The sequence below is a fragment of the Aspergillus heteromorphus genome (assembly GCF_003184545.1).
Source record: "Aspergillus heteromorphus CBS 117.55 chromosome Unknown BO70scaffold_5, whole genome shotgun sequence".
NCBI lineage: Eukaryota > Fungi > Ascomycota > Eurotiomycetes > Eurotiales > Aspergillaceae > Aspergillus > Aspergillus heteromorphus.
The window spans coordinates 1260041-1278118 of record NW_020290410.1 but is presented as its reverse complement, the minus strand read 5'-3'; the positions used below and the strand labels follow the sequence as shown (position 1 = coordinate 1278118).

The 18078-nt window shown below is 55.7% G+C and overlaps 7 protein-coding genes across 7 annotated transcripts; 4 read left to right on the top strand and 3 right to left on the bottom strand.

Annotated features, from left to right (window-relative positions):
• Window positions 1-47: 47 nt before the first annotated feature.
• BO70DRAFT_427308 (uncharacterized protein) lies at window positions 48-2048 on the bottom strand (the record flags this gene model as incomplete). The annotated part of the gene is made up of 4 exons (XM_025547875.1): window positions 48-939; window positions 1065-1310; window positions 1382-1887; window positions 1940-2048. The coding sequence occupies 4 exons, from the start codon at window positions 2046-2048 to the stop codon at window positions 193-195; spliced, it is 1608 nt and encodes a 535-aa protein (XP_025402079.1). The 3' UTR covers window positions 48-192.
• A 567-nt stretch (window positions 2049-2615) lies between these two features.
• BO70DRAFT_385684 (uncharacterized protein) lies at window positions 2616-4280 on the top strand (the record flags this gene model as incomplete). Its single annotated transcript, XM_025545755.1, has 1 exon — window positions 2616-4280. One exon carries the CDS (start codon window positions 2616-2618, stop codon window positions 4170-4172), a length of 1557 nt encoding a protein of 518 aa, XP_025402078.1. The 3' UTR covers window positions 4173-4280.
• A 1218-nt stretch (window positions 4281-5498) lies between these two features.
• On the top strand, window positions 5499-7131 carry BO70DRAFT_378011 (FTR1 family protein). The gene is made up of 4 exons (XM_025545239.1): window positions 5499-5633; window positions 5702-5826; window positions 5897-6342; window positions 6409-7131. Exons 1-4 carry the CDS (start codon window positions 5603-5605, stop codon window positions 6953-6955), a joined length of 1149 nt encoding a protein of 382 aa, XP_025402077.1. The 5' UTR covers window positions 5499-5602; the 3' UTR covers window positions 6956-7131.
• A 244-nt stretch (window positions 7132-7375) lies between these two features.
• Window positions 7376-9362, top strand: fetC (putative ferrooxidoreductase Fet3; the record flags this gene model as incomplete). Its single annotated transcript, XM_025542675.1, has 1 exon — window positions 7376-9362. A coding segment is annotated over one exon (1849 nt), but the record flags the coding sequence as incomplete, so codon positions are not given.
• A 227-nt stretch (window positions 9363-9589) lies between these two features.
• On the bottom strand, window positions 9590-12370 carry BO70DRAFT_385681 (transcription factor domain-containing protein; the record flags this gene model as incomplete). The annotated part of the gene is made up of 9 exons (XM_025545754.1): window positions 9590-9720; window positions 9844-10064; window positions 10201-10433; window positions 10557-10982; window positions 11053-11369; window positions 11417-11913; window positions 12009-12109; window positions 12202-12225; window positions 12338-12370. The coding sequence occupies 9 exons, from the start codon at window positions 12368-12370 to the stop codon at window positions 9590-9592; spliced, it is 1983 nt and encodes a 660-aa protein (XP_025402075.1).
• An 855-nt stretch (window positions 12371-13225) lies between these two features.
• BO70DRAFT_385679 (Gfo/Idh/MocA family protein) lies at window positions 13226-14583 on the bottom strand (the record flags this gene model as incomplete). Its single annotated transcript, XM_025545753.1, has 3 exons — window positions 13226-14230; window positions 14302-14435; window positions 14480-14583. The coding sequence occupies 3 exons, from the start codon at window positions 14581-14583 to the stop codon at window positions 13239-13241; spliced, it is 1230 nt and encodes a 409-aa protein (XP_025402074.1). The 3' UTR covers window positions 13226-13238.
• A 1031-nt stretch (window positions 14584-15614) lies between these two features.
• On the top strand, window positions 15615-17918 carry BO70DRAFT_359993 (HET domain-containing protein). Its single transcript, XM_025542674.1, has 2 exons — window positions 15615-15962; window positions 16020-17918. Exons 1-2 carry the CDS (start codon window positions 15896-15898, stop codon window positions 17753-17755), a joined length of 1803 nt encoding a protein of 600 aa, XP_025402073.1. The 5' UTR covers window positions 15615-15895; the 3' UTR covers window positions 17756-17918.
• The last annotated feature ends 160 nt before the right edge of the window (window positions 17919-18078 follow it).

The window sequence follows — 18078 nt, the reverse complement described above, 5'->3', positions numbered from 1 at the left end:
TATACGCCACCAAACAACAGCAACCGTAAGAAGCCGGAACGCCCATGCTACTCTGGAATAAAAAAAAAAAGCCCAAACACACGCCCGAAAAAGCTTTCATCTTCCGCCAAACTTCCAACGCACCAACCAACCCCCACTAAACATTCATTCATTCATTCATTCATTCATTCATCCGTTGTTTCGTTCATTCGTTCATTCCACCATAGCCGTCCCCTCGACATGCGGCAGAAACTCATCGACCAAAAACAGCAGCCGCTCCGCACTCTCCGCCAACCAGGTATACTCGATATGATCGGCGAACTGCGAGCCATCATCCCTACGGGACTCGCGCTGAGACTTCCTCGCGCGGGCATCGATGCCATCGCGGACGGCGCGATCCAACGCCGGATCCGAGGTCAACATGCTGCTATCGGCGAGGAGAATGAGGAGGGACTCCAGGATGATGGAGATTTTGGCGTTGTCGGAGGTACTCGATGTATTGGCGGAGTAGGGGAGGAAGCATTGGACGAGTTTTCCCTGGTTGAGGTACTCTTCGTCGGAGGTGGGGGCGGCGGTCTCGCGCATGCGGTAGAGGAGGAATTCGCAGAGGGTGGTTTGGGCGGCCGGGGAGAAGGAGGGGAGGACGGTGGGGCTGATGAAGGCCTGGAAGATGGGGAGGGGCAGGTGTCGGATGTTTTCGGCGAAGAGATGGTAGAGGTCTTCCAGGGGGGTGAAGTCTTCGGGGAGAAATTCGGAGACGGTGGAGAGGAGGTGCAGGAGACGTTGGCGGAGGGCGAGCGATCGCATGCCCCCGAAGAAGCCTACGTCGCCGTGCATGTAGGGGATGTGTTTGGTGGGGATTTCGTTGATGGGCACGATGATTCCGGTGCTGGGGGCGGAGCCGCCGTAGGGCCGGCGGGCGTGTTGATGCCGGGGCCTAGGGCGGGGGCTTTGCGGGCGCTGCGCCGCGGGCGTTTGGAATTGCGGGTTGCGGCGGCGGCGGAGTCGGTGGTGGAGGTTTCATTCTCGTCCTCATCCTCGTCGGAGGTGAGGTAGTCGCCGAATTCCTCTTCGTCGATGTTGACTTGCGCGCTGCGCTTTTTGCCGTTTGCGCTGTCGGTCTTGGCGGCGTGTTTGAGCTCGTGGGAGAAGACCTCGCGGAACTCGTTGCTGGAGGTTGAGCCCCCGTCGGCGAAGATGGAGCGGACGATGCGCCGGTTCCGCCCGTAGACGGCACTGGCTTCGTCGATGTATTGGAAGATCAGGCTGTCTTTGAGGATCTGAAGGGAAGGGTCTTGCTCTTTGGTCTTGTCTCTGTGGCGGTGTCGGGTCTTGCGTTGAGGAGAGGTGTCGATGGAGGGGGTGGGGCGGTGGTGTTTTGGCTCTCTTTTCGCTGTCGGACTCGCTCGTTCCAGTCACTCTCGAGGACATCGCACATGAACTCGAGCCACACTTGCCATCGCGCCCAGCGCTCGTGGTGGAGGACAGAACAGTTGAAGGCCCAGCCGACGGCATGCCAGAAGTCTCCTGCGCGAGACCAGAGGGACTGCGACTGGCCGAGGTCCAGGTTCAAGGGTCTCGCGTCATCGGCCGACAGGTCTCCCCGAACGGGGGTGTCATCCGCGCGACGCCGGCCCCCATGGCGGGATATCTCTAGGTGACTGAAAGAAAACGCGGGGCCGAGTTTCGAGGCGATGGGCCCGACGAGGGTGTTGGTGAGTCGAAGAAGGCGTAGCGCCGCGTGAGGCGCCTCTTCCTCCTCGGCAGTTTTTGCGCGGGTGGTGGTAGCGGGGTGCACGAGGAAGGTCGCTGCGACGGCGAGGTGTTGTACGGGGGGAACAAGGGCCGGGGTTGAGGCGACGGTGCCGGAAGTGAGGATGTTCAGGAGAAAATTGAGGCCCTGGGTGTCTGGACGGATGTTAGGAGGGCGGACAAAGGAAGAGAGCGCATGGAGACGGACAGAGTTTCTCCTCCAAGAAGATGGAGGCGTGTTGGGCAAGCTCGAAGGGAACAGGTCTGGCGGGGCGATAGAGGGGCCGGAGAGCCTCCTGCGAAGTCGGTACGGTCATGGAAGCTGGGAAGCTGAGAAGCTGATGGTGGTGGTGAGGAGGAAGTCGGATGAAGAGTGAAAGATGAACAAAAGAAACAAAAAGGAACCAACCGAATGACGCGCCGCTTATCGGTGGAGGGGGCGCGTGTTGCGGGCGGTGATTGGCGGGCGGGGGCAGGGATCCGCCGAGGCAAAAAGCGATCTGGGGTTGGTTTTGGGGTTTGCAGCCGGTATTTTTCACTTCCATCCATACAAGAAGTATCTCAATGCATGGCGAGATGGCACCAGGAAACTCCCCAGCAAACCAACTCGAAGATGCTACTGAACAGCCGGGGCTTGTCGTTTGCTATACAAACGGTAGGAAAGACTCATTTCTGCCAGAGGTCTGAATGTATAAGAAGCCTTCTTCTCCCTCCCTCCTCGAACTCTCCTTCCCAACCACTCCCCACTTATCTTAGTCAACACTCTCTCGTCTCGCATCAAGATGTCTTCTGAAGCACCCGTTACTTCCACCATGCCCACCTCTTCTTCTACTTCCTCGGAAGGAGCAAAGACGGAGTCTACCTGTTGTTGTGGTTGCTGCAGCATGGGGGGATATGACTCTGACGATGAATCATCGGACGGTGAAGAAGAGAGTGAAGAAGAGAAACTCGCCTCCTTCCTGTCACGACTTGCCGTCGATCGCCTTGCCGTGTATCATCTTGCCGTGGATCGTCTTGCTGTGGATCGTCTTGCCGAATATGCTTTCGATATTCGGAAGACCATGCACCCAGAAGAGGATCTTCAGCTACCTGAGATCGGCCCCACGATCTTTGGCAGGAAGCATATTTCATTTCCCCTGACGTTCCACGACGGAGCATCCTGGCTTCTCAAAGTTCCCTTCGGGGGAAACGCCCACACCTACGATGAGTATAGTGCGAGGGCTGTACGGGCAGAGGCTCGGACTATGCAGATGCTGCGGCGCGAGACCACCATCCCCATCCCGGAGGTTTACGCCTTCAGCGACACCTGTGACAACAAGCTGAACTCTCCCTTCATCTTTCTCCAGCATGTTAAAGGCAAGCCCGCGTACCACGTGTGGCACGACGAGAAAGCGTCAGATGAAGCTCTGCGAGCCCAGCGGACTCGTATACTGCAGGACGTCGCCGCCGCCTTTGTCCAGCTCGACAAGTTCTCTTTCGATCAGGGAGGGAGCCTGGTCTTCGACGGCGAAGATTCCGAGCCAGATATCGACGTCTATTCAGCCCCCATCAATCCATGTCCCTGCCATTCACAGCCCGATGATGATGAGCTAGCGGATATGGATGGTTTCGGTCCGATCTCAGACACGAAGGAATACTTTACCATCGTGGGCGACTGGCGTATGGAAAGGTCTCTGTCAACGCTCCTCACAGGCGAAATGGACTTTCTAAAAATGCTCGTCGACCAGATCCCGGAACCCAATGATGGACGGAAGCCCTTTGTGCTAGACAATCGACACTTGGGTCTGTGGAGTATGATTGTCTCCGACGACGGCGCAGTGCAAGCTTTCCCGTATTGGTCAGAACCAGTGGCCGTTCCTCGATGCATTGGAAACGAACGATACCCCCGCTGGCTGATGTGCGATCGGGATATCCCGCAGTTTGGCCCCGAAGAGAACGTGATAGGTTGGCAGCCTGGGCGTACCTGGACAGATTCAGCAGAAGAGTTGAAATTCTACCGATCTGTCTATGCCGAGTTCATGCGGTCTCATCGGTCCTCTCCGTCAGAAGATCTACCAGCGCAGCCTGACCTGACTACCAACTCACTCATCTGTCAAAGTATATATGAGGCCGCAACGGATATGGCGTGCAATTGCTTCATTGGGGACGTCTTCAACGAGATCAAGCACAATGTTCGAGATCAGCTCACCCCTAAAGATGTGTACAGTGACGATGAAGAGAGTGAAGACGAAGAGAATGAGACCGAAAATGAGAATAGTGAGAAGGCTGAAGACGAGAAGGATGAAGATATTGACCGTAAGAGACGATGTCGTGGTTTACCCATCAAGTTTGAATTCTGGTCTGTGATAATGGCCCTTGAAGAGGGTTGTTTGCCTAAGCGCTACAATGACCTGATCCGGGCTGGCTTCGATGCAGTGTTGCAGAAGAGTCACACTCTCTAATTTCCACAGTCTCTCATATCTCCTGTGCCATTTGTTATTTCCTTGCGGTGTTTGCTTTTCATTTACATTTTCATTTTCGGGCGTGAAGTGTGTTTATATATGGATTGTACCTCTCTTGAATCTGGGACTCTCATACTCCTACGAATCTATTAAGAGTAACCATGGAGCTTGAAGACATCTTTCCACAATCAACCACCGCCATATCCCTATATTTGAATTAATTTATATTTTGAAGTCTTCTAAAAAACCCATACATGATCTACTCGCCATCCCTGTAGGAGTGTATACACAGTAACCCACATGTAGACATAGTAAAGGTCACCCCACACTCATAAGGTGTCCTTCATCTGCCTTCACCCAGTCTTCTTCTCCACCGCCATCCACGAAAACTACATCCTTGTAGTTGAACCTTGTGCCATTGGGTCACACGTCAGAACAATTTGTGTTTCTCCAATTGCTATTATACATCAATTGTTCTGGAAACTTTTCGCTACATAGAAGTCTCGGACAGTATCTCGGTCATATTATCCAAATCCAGCGATGACAGAAATCGACTGTAAATAAAATACAACAATCTTGTCCTCCCATCCCAGCCGGTGCATGCAGCCCAGACACACTAAACCGTTCCCGATCGGCCACGCTATACCCGTTTCGCCCGGACCGGACCCTACCCTGCCCTACCCTACCCAGTCAGTCCCCTCCGCGACGGATGACGGGGGCGATCCAATTTCCGTCGTCCGACGAAAAGCTTGACGATAGCCAATATTTTTTGTCTTTGGCGCCGTGGTGGTCCCATGCCAAGGCTGGGTCGCCAACGTTGTCCGTTTCTAGACCATCTTACGGACGGATTATAGTACCAGGCTACTATGCGAAGTACACACAGACCAATGGGAAAAAGCGCTCGGGACTCAGGAACGACGCGTTGGGTGGTTATCTGATGCCCCACTGGACGAGACACGGGCACTGGCCGGGCTTTCGCAGGTCGAGACCCACCGGGGCTTTGACAATTGACGTCCCAGAATACTCCTGTCGGTTCTGTCCACCATCACGAGCCTGGTCCCCCACCCACCCAAGCAATGGCTCCCACCGTCCGTCCGGATCTGCGAAAATTCCCGACCAACACGTGCGTTGGGGTGGGATTTTGAATGGCTGGGCTTCGAAGGGACGGGTCGACAAGACTGCAACCCAATCGGCTAAGGGAGCTTCCGTGGGAAATGCAGCAGTCGATCCCAAGCAAGGTTTGTCCTTTAGTGTGTACGCGGTATGGTAAGATAGGGTGGGAACTGGTCCTGGCAACTGGAAGGGATGCTGGGGATCTCAGGGAGGGGAAGGACTACTTATCAATCGGCGGATCTCTCGCGGGTGTTGCTTGATCTGATAAAAACTTCATTGTCGCGTGCCCACATTTCGAGGTGCTTTCAGGCGCCACAATGGGTAACAATCCCGTCTTTGCGGTCACTGGTAGGTCATCATGCATCATCCTCGGATACTTTGTTGGGAAGGGGTCGGAGATGACTCACCGTCTACAGTCTTCTTCATCTGCTTTCGAGAATGTCTCGAAACCAGCGTCGTCGTATCCGTTCTGCTGGCGTTCTTGAAGCAGTCGCTCGGACGGAGTGAGGACCGTCAGACCTACAAGCGATTAGTGAAGCAGGTAAACTGGCCCACATTCAATGCCATCAATACTCATACGAGACCTTACTGACGACGTTTCTCTCTCTCAGGTCTGGCTAGGATGCGCGCTGGGACTGTTCCTCTGTCTCTGCGTGGGCGCGGGTATGATCGGCGCATTCTACGGTCTGGGCACGGACACATTCTCCAGCACGGAGGATATCTGGGAGGGAGTGTTGGGAATCCTGGCTTCCATCATCATCGCTGTCATGGGTGCCGCCCTGCTGCGGGTGTCGAAGCTCCAGGAGAAGTGGCGCCTGAAGCTGACCAAGGCCCTGCAACATCACAACAACACCAATACCACGCGTCAGGGCCGGGTCAAGCAATTCTTCGAGAAATATGTCATGTTCATCCTCCCGTTCATCACGGTTCTTCGTGAAGGACTGGAGGCGGTGGTTTACGTCGGAGGAGTCGGACTGGGTCTGCCAGCCACATCCTTCCCCCTGGCGGTCTTCTGCGGCATCCTCGCGGGATGTTTGGTCGGATATCTGATTTTTCGGTATGCGTGCCCCCCCCCCCCCCCCAGCTAATCCCCGTGATTTATGCTAATATATTGCTGGTGTAGAGGTGGCAGCGAAACCTCGATGCAGATCTTCCTGATCATCTCGACCTGCTTCCTCTACCTCGTCGCCGCGGGGCTCTTCTCGCGTGGAGTGTGGTACTTCGAGAACAACGCCTGGAACAACATCATTGGTGGAGATGCCTCCGAGACTGGGTCTGGTCCCGGATCGTACGATATCCGCAAGAGCGTTTGGCACGTCAACTGCTGCAACCCCGAGCTGGGTGGCGGTGGTGGCTGGGGTATCTTCAACGCGTTGCTCGGATGGACCAACTCCGCTGACTACGGGTCCGTTATTTCGTACAATCTGTACTGGATCTGCGTGATGCTCGCCTACGCCATGATGCTGTATCGAGAGCGAAAGGGCGCGATCCCCGTCATCGACCCGATCTTGGCGCGGTATAAGGCGTTCAAGGCTCGGGTCAAGGCTGCCATTCTTCGCAGGCCGGTTGAGGACGAGGACAGTGGCCCGGTGGAGCCGCTGGAAATGGCGCAGAGTAACAGGATGAAGGAGATCATAGCTGGTGTTGGGGTGAGGGAAGCGGAGGCTTAGTTAGGGCTTGGTCGTAGAAAAACTCGAGAGACTCGGAACAAGGACGAGCGATTGGTTAGAGGCAGGCGACCTGAACAGATCATACCCCAACGCTGGTGAATAGAATCAACCAGCAGCAGTGCATTACTGTAGTGAACAGCAGTCGGAGATAGAAAAAAAATTCATCTGGATTATACTGGAAATGGGGCACGAACGGGGGGGGGGATGAATGCCAAGCGCGGGGACCGCGAGATTTGCCCTAAGTGAGCACTCAACAGTAGACGAGGAGGAGTATCTACTGATTGATAAGTGGCATGGCCGATCCCCTGCTCCACTAGCGCCGCCGCCACAAGAGGGACTTTATAAGAAACTCGACGCCCTCTCCCCGTTCCTCTTCCCCCCTCCTGACCCCAACGACTCACCCCCCCCCCCCCTCCTCACGATGGCCCTCCTCCGCCATCTGCTCCCCTGGCTCACCAGTGTTGTCTTCTGCCTCAGCCAATGTCAGGCCAAGACCGTGACCTATGACTTCAACGTCACTTGGGTCACGGCCAACCCGGATGGGCTGCACGATCGCAAGGTGGTGGGCATCAACGGGCAATGGCCGCTGCCCATCATCGAGGTCGACAAGGGCGACCGGCTGGTGGTGAACATGTACAACGGACTCGAGGACAAGAGTGCCTCGATCCACTTCCACGGCATGTACCAGACCAACACGACCGACATGGACGGTCCCGCCATGGTGACCCAGTGCCCGGTGCCTCCGGGCAGCTCCTTCACGTACAACTTCACGGTCAACCAGAACGGCACGTACTGGTACCACTGCCACACCGACTACTGCTACCCGGACGGCTATCGCCAGGCCCTGATCGTGCACGACAACTCGTCCTACTTCCACGACCTGTACGACGACGAGTACACGCTGACCATGAGTGACTGGTACCACACGCTCACCGAGGACATCGCGCCCAGCTTCATCACCGTCGACAACCCGACGGGGGGCGAGCCCGTCCCTCAATCCTTCCTCTTCAACGACACCGTGAGCAGCACCAACGTCCCCGTCGAGGCCGGCAAGACGTATCTGCTCCGCCTGATCAACATCGCCGCCTTCGTGGCCCAATACTTCTACATCGAGGACCACTCCCTCCGCATCGTCGAGATCGACGGCGTCTACGTCGAGCCCACCGAGGCCGACGTGCTCTACATCGCCGCCGCCCAGCGCTACTCCGTCCTGGTCACCATGAAGAACTCCACCGACAAGAACTACGCCATCGTCACCGTCGCCGACTCCGTCCTGCTGGACACCATCCCCTCCGACCTGCAGCTCAACCAGACCAACTGGCTCCAGTACAGCTCCAGCGCCCCCCACCCGGAAGCCAACATCACCGTGGCCGTGTGCTCCGACCTCGACCCCTACGACGACATGGACCTGGTGCCCTACGACAAGCAGCCCCTCCTCACCGACCCCGACCACTCCCTGACCCTCACCGTCACCATGCAAGACCTCGAAAACGGCGCCGACTACGCCTTCCTCAACGACATCACCTACACCAAGCCCAAAGTCCCCGCCCTGTACACCGTGATGTCGGCCGGGGACCTGGCCACCGACCCCACCGTCTACGGCACCAACACCCACTCCGTCGTCCTGGACGAAGACCAAGTCGTCGAGATCATCCTCAACAACGGGGACACGGGCTCGCACCCCTTCCACCTCCACGGGCACGCCTTCCAGATGATCGACCGCTTCCCCAGCTACGGCCAGCACTTCTACGACTACGTCGACGCCACCGACCCCGTCGTCTACAACGCCTCCAACCACTCCGCCTTCCCCGAATACCCACCCCGGCGCGACGTCTTCGTCCTCCCCCCGCAGGGCTACTTCGTCATCCGCTTCAAGGCCGATAACCCCGGCGTCTGGTTCTTCCACTGCCACATCGACTGGCATCTGTCGCAGGGCCTCGCCATGGTCTTCATCGAGGCTCCCCTGCGCATCCAGGAGCGCGTCACCATCCCCCAGCAGCATTACGAGGTGTGTGAGGCTGCCGGTATCCCCTACCAGGGTAACGCCGCCGCCAACACGGAGGATTATCTCGATCTGACCGGCCAGAACGTGCAGCTGGGCTGGTTGCCTGCCGGGTTCACGGCGAGGGGTATCGTCGCGTTGGTGTTTTCCGTCGTGAGTGCGTTCTTGGGAATGGCGGTCATTTCGCTGTATGGGTTGTCGGATATCAAGTCCGGAGGGGAGAGGCAGGCGGGTGTCGTTCAAACGGAACAGGTCCAGGATCAGTAGTACCAGCATCGGGATCAGGAGGTACATGGGGCTTTGGTGGATCTGTAGTTGGTTGGTTAGTTGGTAGGTTAGTATCGTATATATAGTGAGCACTGATGTAGGTGTGTTTGTTACAATGGTACTAAGTAGTAATATTACAGACGAAGTGAAAGCGTGTCTTGTTTAGTGGATTCATTTTCTTGTGTGTGATGTGATATGAAGAAATATGGATAGTCATTTTTTTTGCAGTATATGTACATGTACATGGTTCTTTGACTTCCTTTCTAAATTCATATCAATCATCCTTCTGTCCCCAACAACTTCCTATACAACCCCGAAAAAGAACACCGATCTATACAATGTGTGTGTGTGTGTGTGTGTGTGTATCACCCCCCGTCCCCGACCCCCCCAACCAACAAATCCGAATCCACCCATTCAAACGACGGCTGTGTCCCAAACAGCTCCCACATCTGCGTGCTATTCCACCACGACATCGTCTCCGATGACATCTCCGCCTCTGTCGCAGAGTCTGCAGTATACACCCCCATCTCGCTGCTGCCGCCGCCACTGCCACCATGTACGATATTCTGCCGAATGGCATCTTTCCCCTCACTATCCTGACCATGACCATGACCATGACCATGACTATAATTCTGACTCTGACTCTGAACAAGCGGACTACACAGTGTCAAGAAGGTGGTAAACAGATGGTGCAGCTTTGCGATGGCGGGGTTCGACTCGATGAATTGGTACAGGCCCTGGGTTGTTTCCGACATCAGGTGGAAGTCATGCGGGTTGGAGGTGCAGACTACGTTGCAGAAGAGGATGTAGAATGGGGTCATGGGGTAGAAGAGGACGGTCCTGTTGTTTTATGTCGTGTCAGTGGTAGTGTTGGGTGGGGGTGTGTAAGTTATAGAAGTAACAGGGGTCTGGGGAGTGCGGTGTAGGGTGTAGGGTAGGGTTGTGGAACAGATTATGTCCAAGGGGAAGTACTCACCACGACAGAAAAAATGGATAGACGCCTACAAACGCGTGGTCGTCATTAAGGGTCTTCTGCAGCCGGCCTAACGCTCCCAGGGCATTTCGCGCGTGAAAGAGACATTCGTCGCGGACTTGGGCGCCGCCGAGGGCTTGCGATTTGAGGTGGATGAGGGTGGTCAGGACGGCCTGGAAGCGGAATTCGACGGCGGTCCATTCCAGTTGGAGGCCTTGTTTGGAACTGACGCGTCTCTTTTTTTTTTAGAATTAAAAAAAAATGATTCGTTAATATTGATTTTATAACAAGTTGATTTTGCGAAAACACAAAAGATGATGTGATCAGCTGGGCTGGCTGGTTGAGAGAAGGCTACTCACCTCGGTAATAGTTGCATGCAACGAAACCATTTCCCTTGCCAGCGAACTCAGCTTCGCAGCCTGTTCGCCTGCATCTTCCGGGCCCTGACCATGGTGGTAGATCTCCATCGCCTGGTCCTGGATTTGGGCGAGCTCGACCACCGTTTTCACGATCAGACCGAGCGGGACGCCGTGTTCGAGGGGAACCAGGGACGCGGGGCTGACTTTGAGTCGTGGGAGGGAGGGGGGGCGGAGGAGTAGCATGCTAAGCGCTTTGTCGAGGAAAAAACACGAGAAGACACAGCGTCGGGCATCCTGGTCTTCATCACTCTGGGCAGTCGTGTTGGGTTTGATGTTGTGGTAGTTCATGGATACGAGGATTTGCGAGGCGATGGCGGTTAATGTCCAGCCTTTGATGGGGTTGCCTTGCATTTGGTGGAATAGGGCCTAGTCGGTTAGTATTTTTGCTGGTGGGGGAAAAGGCTGCGGCATTGAGAAACAGAAGGATAAAACATACCCCAGAAAGCAGTGCTTGAACCAGGGATATAGAGTTCGAGCCGACGAAGTTGATCTCATCCAAGGCCCGGGACGCCGCCAAGGCGTATCTCTGCTGGGATCGCTTGAGATGCATCCGCAACCGCTCCGAAAGATGGTGTTTAGGCACCCGGGTCATGTAAAACAAGGCTTTCGTGAACACGCAGACCTGATAATGCAGCGAGGTCTGTCGATCCAGTCGTCCCTCCGCGATGGACAGGCTCATGTGTTCCAACCCTTGGACCGAGATGTGATCCGGCCAGTGGAAGTGCTTTCCAGGGGAGTGCTGATGGGCCATGTCTAAATCATCATTAGCCCTGGATGCGGAGCGTATCGTGAGCACTGACCCGTTGCCATCATATAGTATACCTCCAACGAGAACTTCTGAGGTTCCAGCACCTCTTCATTCTCCGCGTTCTTTTCGTCCGCACTCGCCGGTCTCGGCTCGGAAGAGGAAGCAGAGATCCTGTCGACCAGCGACAGGGCTTGTTCGAACACGGTACGACGATCCAGGGGGATGTGGTCGCTGTGCTGGAGCTCCCCCTGGATGAACTGCCGGGCCTCAAACGCTCGATGCATCGGGGGCACTCTGGTGGTGGGTGGTTCGGCAGATTGGTCGACCGTGGCCTCTGCGTCTTCGAATTTCCGCTTCACGCTGCCAGTCCCAGAGACCTGAGCATGGCCAGACACATTCTGCCCGTGCTCCGAGGGGTTGGTACTCCTCGATCTGTCTTGACCGTGGCTGGAGCTGATCACGGAGGCGGGTGCGGAGGGCGGGACGGCGTTCTGGGGGTTGGAGATGAACTGCTCGAGAGATGATATGCGGTCCGAGAGCCCTGAGATTCTGCAGACGGTCAGACCGACCGGATGATGAGTCGTTGGAGGGAGCGAACGCAACCGCACGCAGCAGCCTCGGGGATCGGGTTAGGGCAGACGGACCGGGAAATCCTCGGCCGCATACTGCGCCTGGGACGCGTACGCCGGCATTCTGCCCGGGCATCGACACAGTTCATACAAGGATCCAAGCGATCGCATTTTACCTAACAGCGATTGGGGTTTAGATAGGCCATCCAACTAGGAGAGACAAAAGAACATGCATGGGCCAAGTCAAGCACGATGACTTCGGACCGACCTTCCGAGTATGGCACAAGTCGCACTGGTAACACCGAGTTAGCCGCGGGAACGAAACGCCGAGGGAAAAAATGAGCGTCGTGATGCCAGAAAGGGGTCTCAAAGCTTAGCGAAAGCCAAGCCAAGACAAGACGTACAGCGGATCTTTCCACAGCCAATGCGGGAGTCATTGGGACGTCTGCATCCTCGACCGAATCGGACAGCGCGCACGAGAACGTCGTACAGCCTCGGTACATACGGCGGTGGTGGAGGAGGAGGGGGAGGAGGAGGGAGGGAGGTGTGCAGGCAGCAGAATCTTGCTCGGGCGTCCGAACATCCGACCGAGTTGGGCAAGAGCTGCTGCAGGACCAAGGGACCAAGACAACGAGGGAAAAGAATGAAAAGGGCTGGGGGGAGGAAGAGGGCGGGCGTGAAAAGAGCGTCAAAGTGGAGAGAGAAGCAACTTATCAGCAACAGTGTTCCTCGTCATCAGGGACTGAGAAGGGACGGACGGGGCCTGGGCGATCGGGGCTGCGCGTATCGGAGCGTAATAATACGCGGCTGCCAATACTCGGCAGCCGTGCCAGTCCCCGAACCCTAACCCTGGATGGATGCAACAATATCATCATATCAAGATCATTCTGGGTAGGGTCGGTTTTGCGTACTCGGACCGAATTACCAAGTTCTGCGTCAGGGCCTTTCCGTTGTGTTTGTAACAGGGAAGGAGAAGGGGAAGAAAAGGAAAGACCCGTCTCCTAGGTAGCTGCATAGGATAGTTATTCACTTTGCAATTTCCGAGGTATCCGCTTTCTCATTTGCTCTTCTCTCCCTCCCTTCTACTGCCCACTACATCAGTACCCTCAAGTCAGTTCAACACCTTATCTTCTCATTCTATATCATTCCTGTTTTATTTCGAGATGATCTTGGTCTCTGGACAGCTTCAAGGACAAATCCCCTTCCAGCCCATCCCAACTGAAGTTAAGTGAATCAAGCGGATGGCAATTGACACACCAGAACCCAAAGAATAGAGATAGAGCGCAATCCAGGTTCTACCTTCCACTATCGAAACTCACTCGTCGACCGCAGCCCCAACCCACTCTTCTCGTACGCCAGGTCGATCATCTTCATCTGGTTGCACGAGTCCTGTCCCTCCACCCAATACTGCGTCGGCCGGCCCCTGACCCGATTCACAAACTCCTCCAGCTGATACCGATACGACATCCACCAATCCTCCCCAGGCAGATGCACAAACTGCCCGCCCGCCTCCTTATACGTATACGCTTTCTGCGACGTACTCTCCACCCACCTTTTCACCGGCAACCCGTCCTTCTTCTTCTCCCGAACCACAAACGTATCCTGCACGTCAATCTGATGCCAGATGAAGGCATGCATGAATCCATGCAGTGTGACTTGTCGACTCCGGACCTTTTCCTGCGTCCCAGGAAGGGAGTCATCCGGAACCACGACCTCGCGGGTTGTCACGCGGGCCTCGGAGGGTTTCCAGAAAATCGAACCGCGCAGGGAAGTCGTCGCTTCCGCGATCCCACCGTTCGGAAACCGGAACTGCGCCTTGAAGTCATAGTCGCATTTGTCGTGCCTGCCGTCGCCAAAGACATTGGTCTCGCAGCTTACGCATTCCACCGGGTCGTCCTTGAAGATCATGCGCAGGAGGCCGAAGTTGTACGTGCCCAGGTTCATCATGCTGCCGCCGGAGAGGGAGTAGTTGAATTCGATGTTTTCCTTTGCCGTCAGGAGCCACGGCACCATAGAGTCGGTATGGACGTGCACGACGTCAGCGGGGTTGATGAAGGAGAGGAATTTGTGCACGGAGGGGTGGAAGCGGTGGTGGAAGGCTTCGAGGAGGACGGGGGCGTTGGGCTGTGATAGTTCGGGCAGGTTGAAGAGGATGTTCGCTTCGATGGCGTTGGAAGTGGAGGGTTTCTCGAGCAGGACATGTTTGCCGGCGCGGACGGCGCGGACGGCCCATTCGAAATGAAGGCTATTGGGGAGGGGGATGAGAACGGCGTCGATGTTGGGATCGTCGAGGATCTCTGGGGAAGGTTGGCAAAAGTTGGTTAGGGTTGCGGGTCGGGGATGGTGGAGACGGGCTTCAATAACCAACCCTGATACGAGCCCCGAATGTCCGGGATGCCGTGCTTCTTCGCGAACTCTTCGGCCCGTGCATGATCGCGCGCCGCGATGGCTTGGATGATGACATCTGGATGGGACTTGGCGGGTGTGACCAGGGCGAGGGGCCTGTTCAGTTAGCACCTGGCCCTGGCTTGTTCCAGAAGACTTACCCGATCTTGGCGGCGCCCAAGATGCCGAACCGGAGAGCATCGCTCTTTTTCTCGACCGTCGGGGGGCCGAACGCCGTGAAAACTCGGCCAATTAAGGATGCCATTCTTTCCTAGATGGAGGAACGATCGTTACTAATAGACAAAGACAAGACAGCTCCCACGACTTATATAAAAGCGACAGGGTGCTCGAGCCAGGCTACAGTTACTTACTATACCAGGCCCGCCCGGATAGCTCCAGCCCCGATCCCGCCATGCGCCATGTGGGCCGGCCGGTTCCCGCATAGGAGATTAATGCGAAGGAGCGAATCAGCGAATGATTTGCTTAGACTGCGGAGTCAAGTCATCTGTAGAGACTTCCAAGTTCCAACTAATCCTTCACCCGTCAGATGTGAGCAGTACATGCCCACCTCGTGGCCTTCTAACACGGTTCCTGGCACCAAGGCTCGTCGGAAGCAGTTGTATCCGGAATCCGGCGCAGGAGCGGAGGTGGAAGGGCTCAATGTCGAATAGAGTATGAGCTCATTATATTGTCTGAGTACCTGTCGATTGGCGGTTGTGACGGGACCATTATAATGACGATTAACCTGGACAGGCGCAATGCCCGCCGACCTGCCGTACAAGAGCTACCAAAAGCAAAAAACATGTTGGCAATAGATACATAAATCAACAAAGCAGCAGATTGGCGATGAAAATCCGCAACATGCGCTCTCGCAGCCTTGCATTACAGGGGATGAAGCCTAGTAGTACCTGCGACTTGATGGATACATTGCCCGCGCCGCATCGCTCTGGCATTCCTGATTCGCGAAAGCCCGGCGCCTACAGTGTCCGTCTAGCCGCCTGGCCTCTTATCCCTGCAGAACCCTACACAAGGGGCCGCTCAAGCCCTACCCAGACATTGCGTGAGAGACGCTCTATGGCCCCACGCATTTGGTATTTAGCGCTGGATGGCATGGCGGCTGAATCGGTGGCTCCCAGCAGTCTGCCATAAGGCTGGGCCATTTCTTGCTTTGTTTCCAGGGTCGATGGCAAGATTTCTGTTTTCTTTCCTTGCATCACCCCACTCTCGTATACTTATTCATATCGATCAGTCTCATAGGAATATTACGTTCTGACCAGCCAATGTCGACCATAAAAGCCAACATGTTATGTCAACTCTGCCGCGAGATCTTCTCCAAACCCTGGAACCCTGAAGCCCAAGACCACCATTTCCATGCCTTCGAGATGGAAATGGCCGCGGCTGAAATCTGCCACATATGCCACGTGTTGTGGAAAGCGATTTCTGACCAGCCGCCCCGACAGCCAGAAGAGTGTCAGAACGGGGTCAGCATTGAGCCTGCGGCCGATCTGAAGCCAATCTCCCAGTATTATATTTTCCGCGAGTCGCCCACTAGCCAGAATATCACCGAGTTGAAATTCATGGTTGATAAGGACGGTGTCACTGACGGGGGACGGGGGTTTAACTTTTCCCTGCAACAGATGAAAGGTCCGTTCTTCCCCATAGTATCATATAGTATAGTGCCATCCGCATTAACCCTTCCAGAAACCGACCCTTGCCCTGACCCCAGCACTCTCTCCACCCCCGAGCCCAACGACTGGTCCCACAGCCTCCAGGCAGCGAAAAGGTGGTTCGACACCTGCCTGGAAACGCACAGTCGATGCCGAACGCCCCCTTTGTCCGGCTGTACCCCCACACGCCTAATCCGAATCGACCACCCGGGCCCTAATCAAATCAGCCTCTGGCTAAACCCACATGCAGAAACGCAGCACGGACTGCGATACGCAACCCTCAGCCACTGCTGGGGAAGTCCAAAAATCTCGCACACCTCCCGCCTGACATCCGCCTCGCTCGCGACACTCCAAAACGGCATCAAGATCTCCGAACTCGACCACGTCGCCCGGGACGCGGTCTCCACCGCCCGTCTGCTCGGCCTCTCGCTCCTTTGGGTCGATTCCCTCTGCATATTACAGGACTCGCACGAGGACTGGCTCCATGAAGCGCCGCGCATGAGCTACATCTACGGTGGAGCGGTGATCAATCTTGCTGCCAGCGTGGCTGCCCATAGTGACATGAGTTGTTTTCCTCCACGAGACAACAACACATTATCCTCTCTGCAGCCCTGCATTGTGCGACCACCCTGGAATAACAATGGCAACGAACATGGCCCCCTTACCACTCCCTACCGCCTCTACCATAACGACTTCTGGTCCGACACCTTCACAGCCATGCCCCTCATGACCCGAGCTTGGGTCGTCCAAGAGCTCCTTCTTGCCCCACGGCTTCTCCATCTCTGCGGATCCCAGTTATTCTGGGAATGCGGCGAGCTCAGTGCCTGCGAGATCTTCCCCCACGGCATTCCACCCAATAACAGTCCGCGATGGATGACCAGATCCACCATCTGGGACGCGCTGGCTCTCTCCCAAAGCCCTCACATGATGGGAGGAGGAGATTCTCGCCGTGCAACATCCCGTAAGCTCTGGACGAGTATCGTGGCTCAATACACGGAAAGCGAGCTGACCTTCTCGACTGACAAGCTCGTTGCGATATCTGGGGTTGCGAGAATTATGGAGCATGCGCTGGACGACAATTATTGTGCGGGGCTGTGGAGGAAGACGCTGGTTACGGATCTGGGGTGGCGGAGAGCTAGTGCTGGGGCTAGGGGCTGGGGTGATGCAGGGATGAGACCGAGTCCGTATCGCGCGCCGTCGTGGTCTTGGGCGAGTTTGGATGGTCGGGTTAGCCTGGGCTATCGCGATTATGGTGTTGAGAATGTGGGTCGAGAGGAGCAGGAGGAAGATCTAGAGCCACTGGTGGAGATTCTGACATGTGAGATTGAGACTGCGACTAACGACCCCTTCGGCCCTGTCACAGGTGGCAATCTCAGACTCGAATGTCTGCTCGCGACAATCGAAGTCCATGAGGATGAAGGCGAATTCCGTTTCCTTTTCAACAACACATGGCATGTCAACCCCGGACGCATCTTCCTCACCCTCGACTGCACCCCCTCCACCCACAAACTCCACTGTGTGCCACTATACGTGACCAAAACACAGTCTCAGTCCCCGTCCCCCGGCTGGGCGATGTCTTTACTCCTCCTAGAGCCGACGGGGGAAACCAGAGGTCAATTCAGACGGGTGGGCGGGATGACTGTGTTCTCGGGGGCACTGGGGATGGAAGACTGGGCTGCGTTTGGGGATGTGAGCAAGGAGGGGTGGATGGAGTATGAGGACCTGGATATGAAGATTGAGGAAGGGAGGTATTGGATTTCGGTTGTGTAGATCCACGGATGAGTGGGTGCTTGGGGGGTGGGCTTACGTCCGAAGGAAGGCACGACCCTGAAAGGGAAAGGACTGCCCAACAGCCACTGGAGGAAGGAACGATCCTACAACCCGAAAAGGGAAGACATGACCCAGCAGTCCTAAACAGGAAGTAATGATCTATGAGCCCCAAAGGGAAGTCACGATCTAGTATCCTCAGAAAGGAAAGAATAATCTTGTAGTCCCAGAAAGGAAGGAACGGCCCTGCAGCCCTAAAAGAGAAGGAGAGACCAAAAACTTCACAGAGGGAAGGAGCGACCCTGCAATCCTGAAATGGAAGGCAC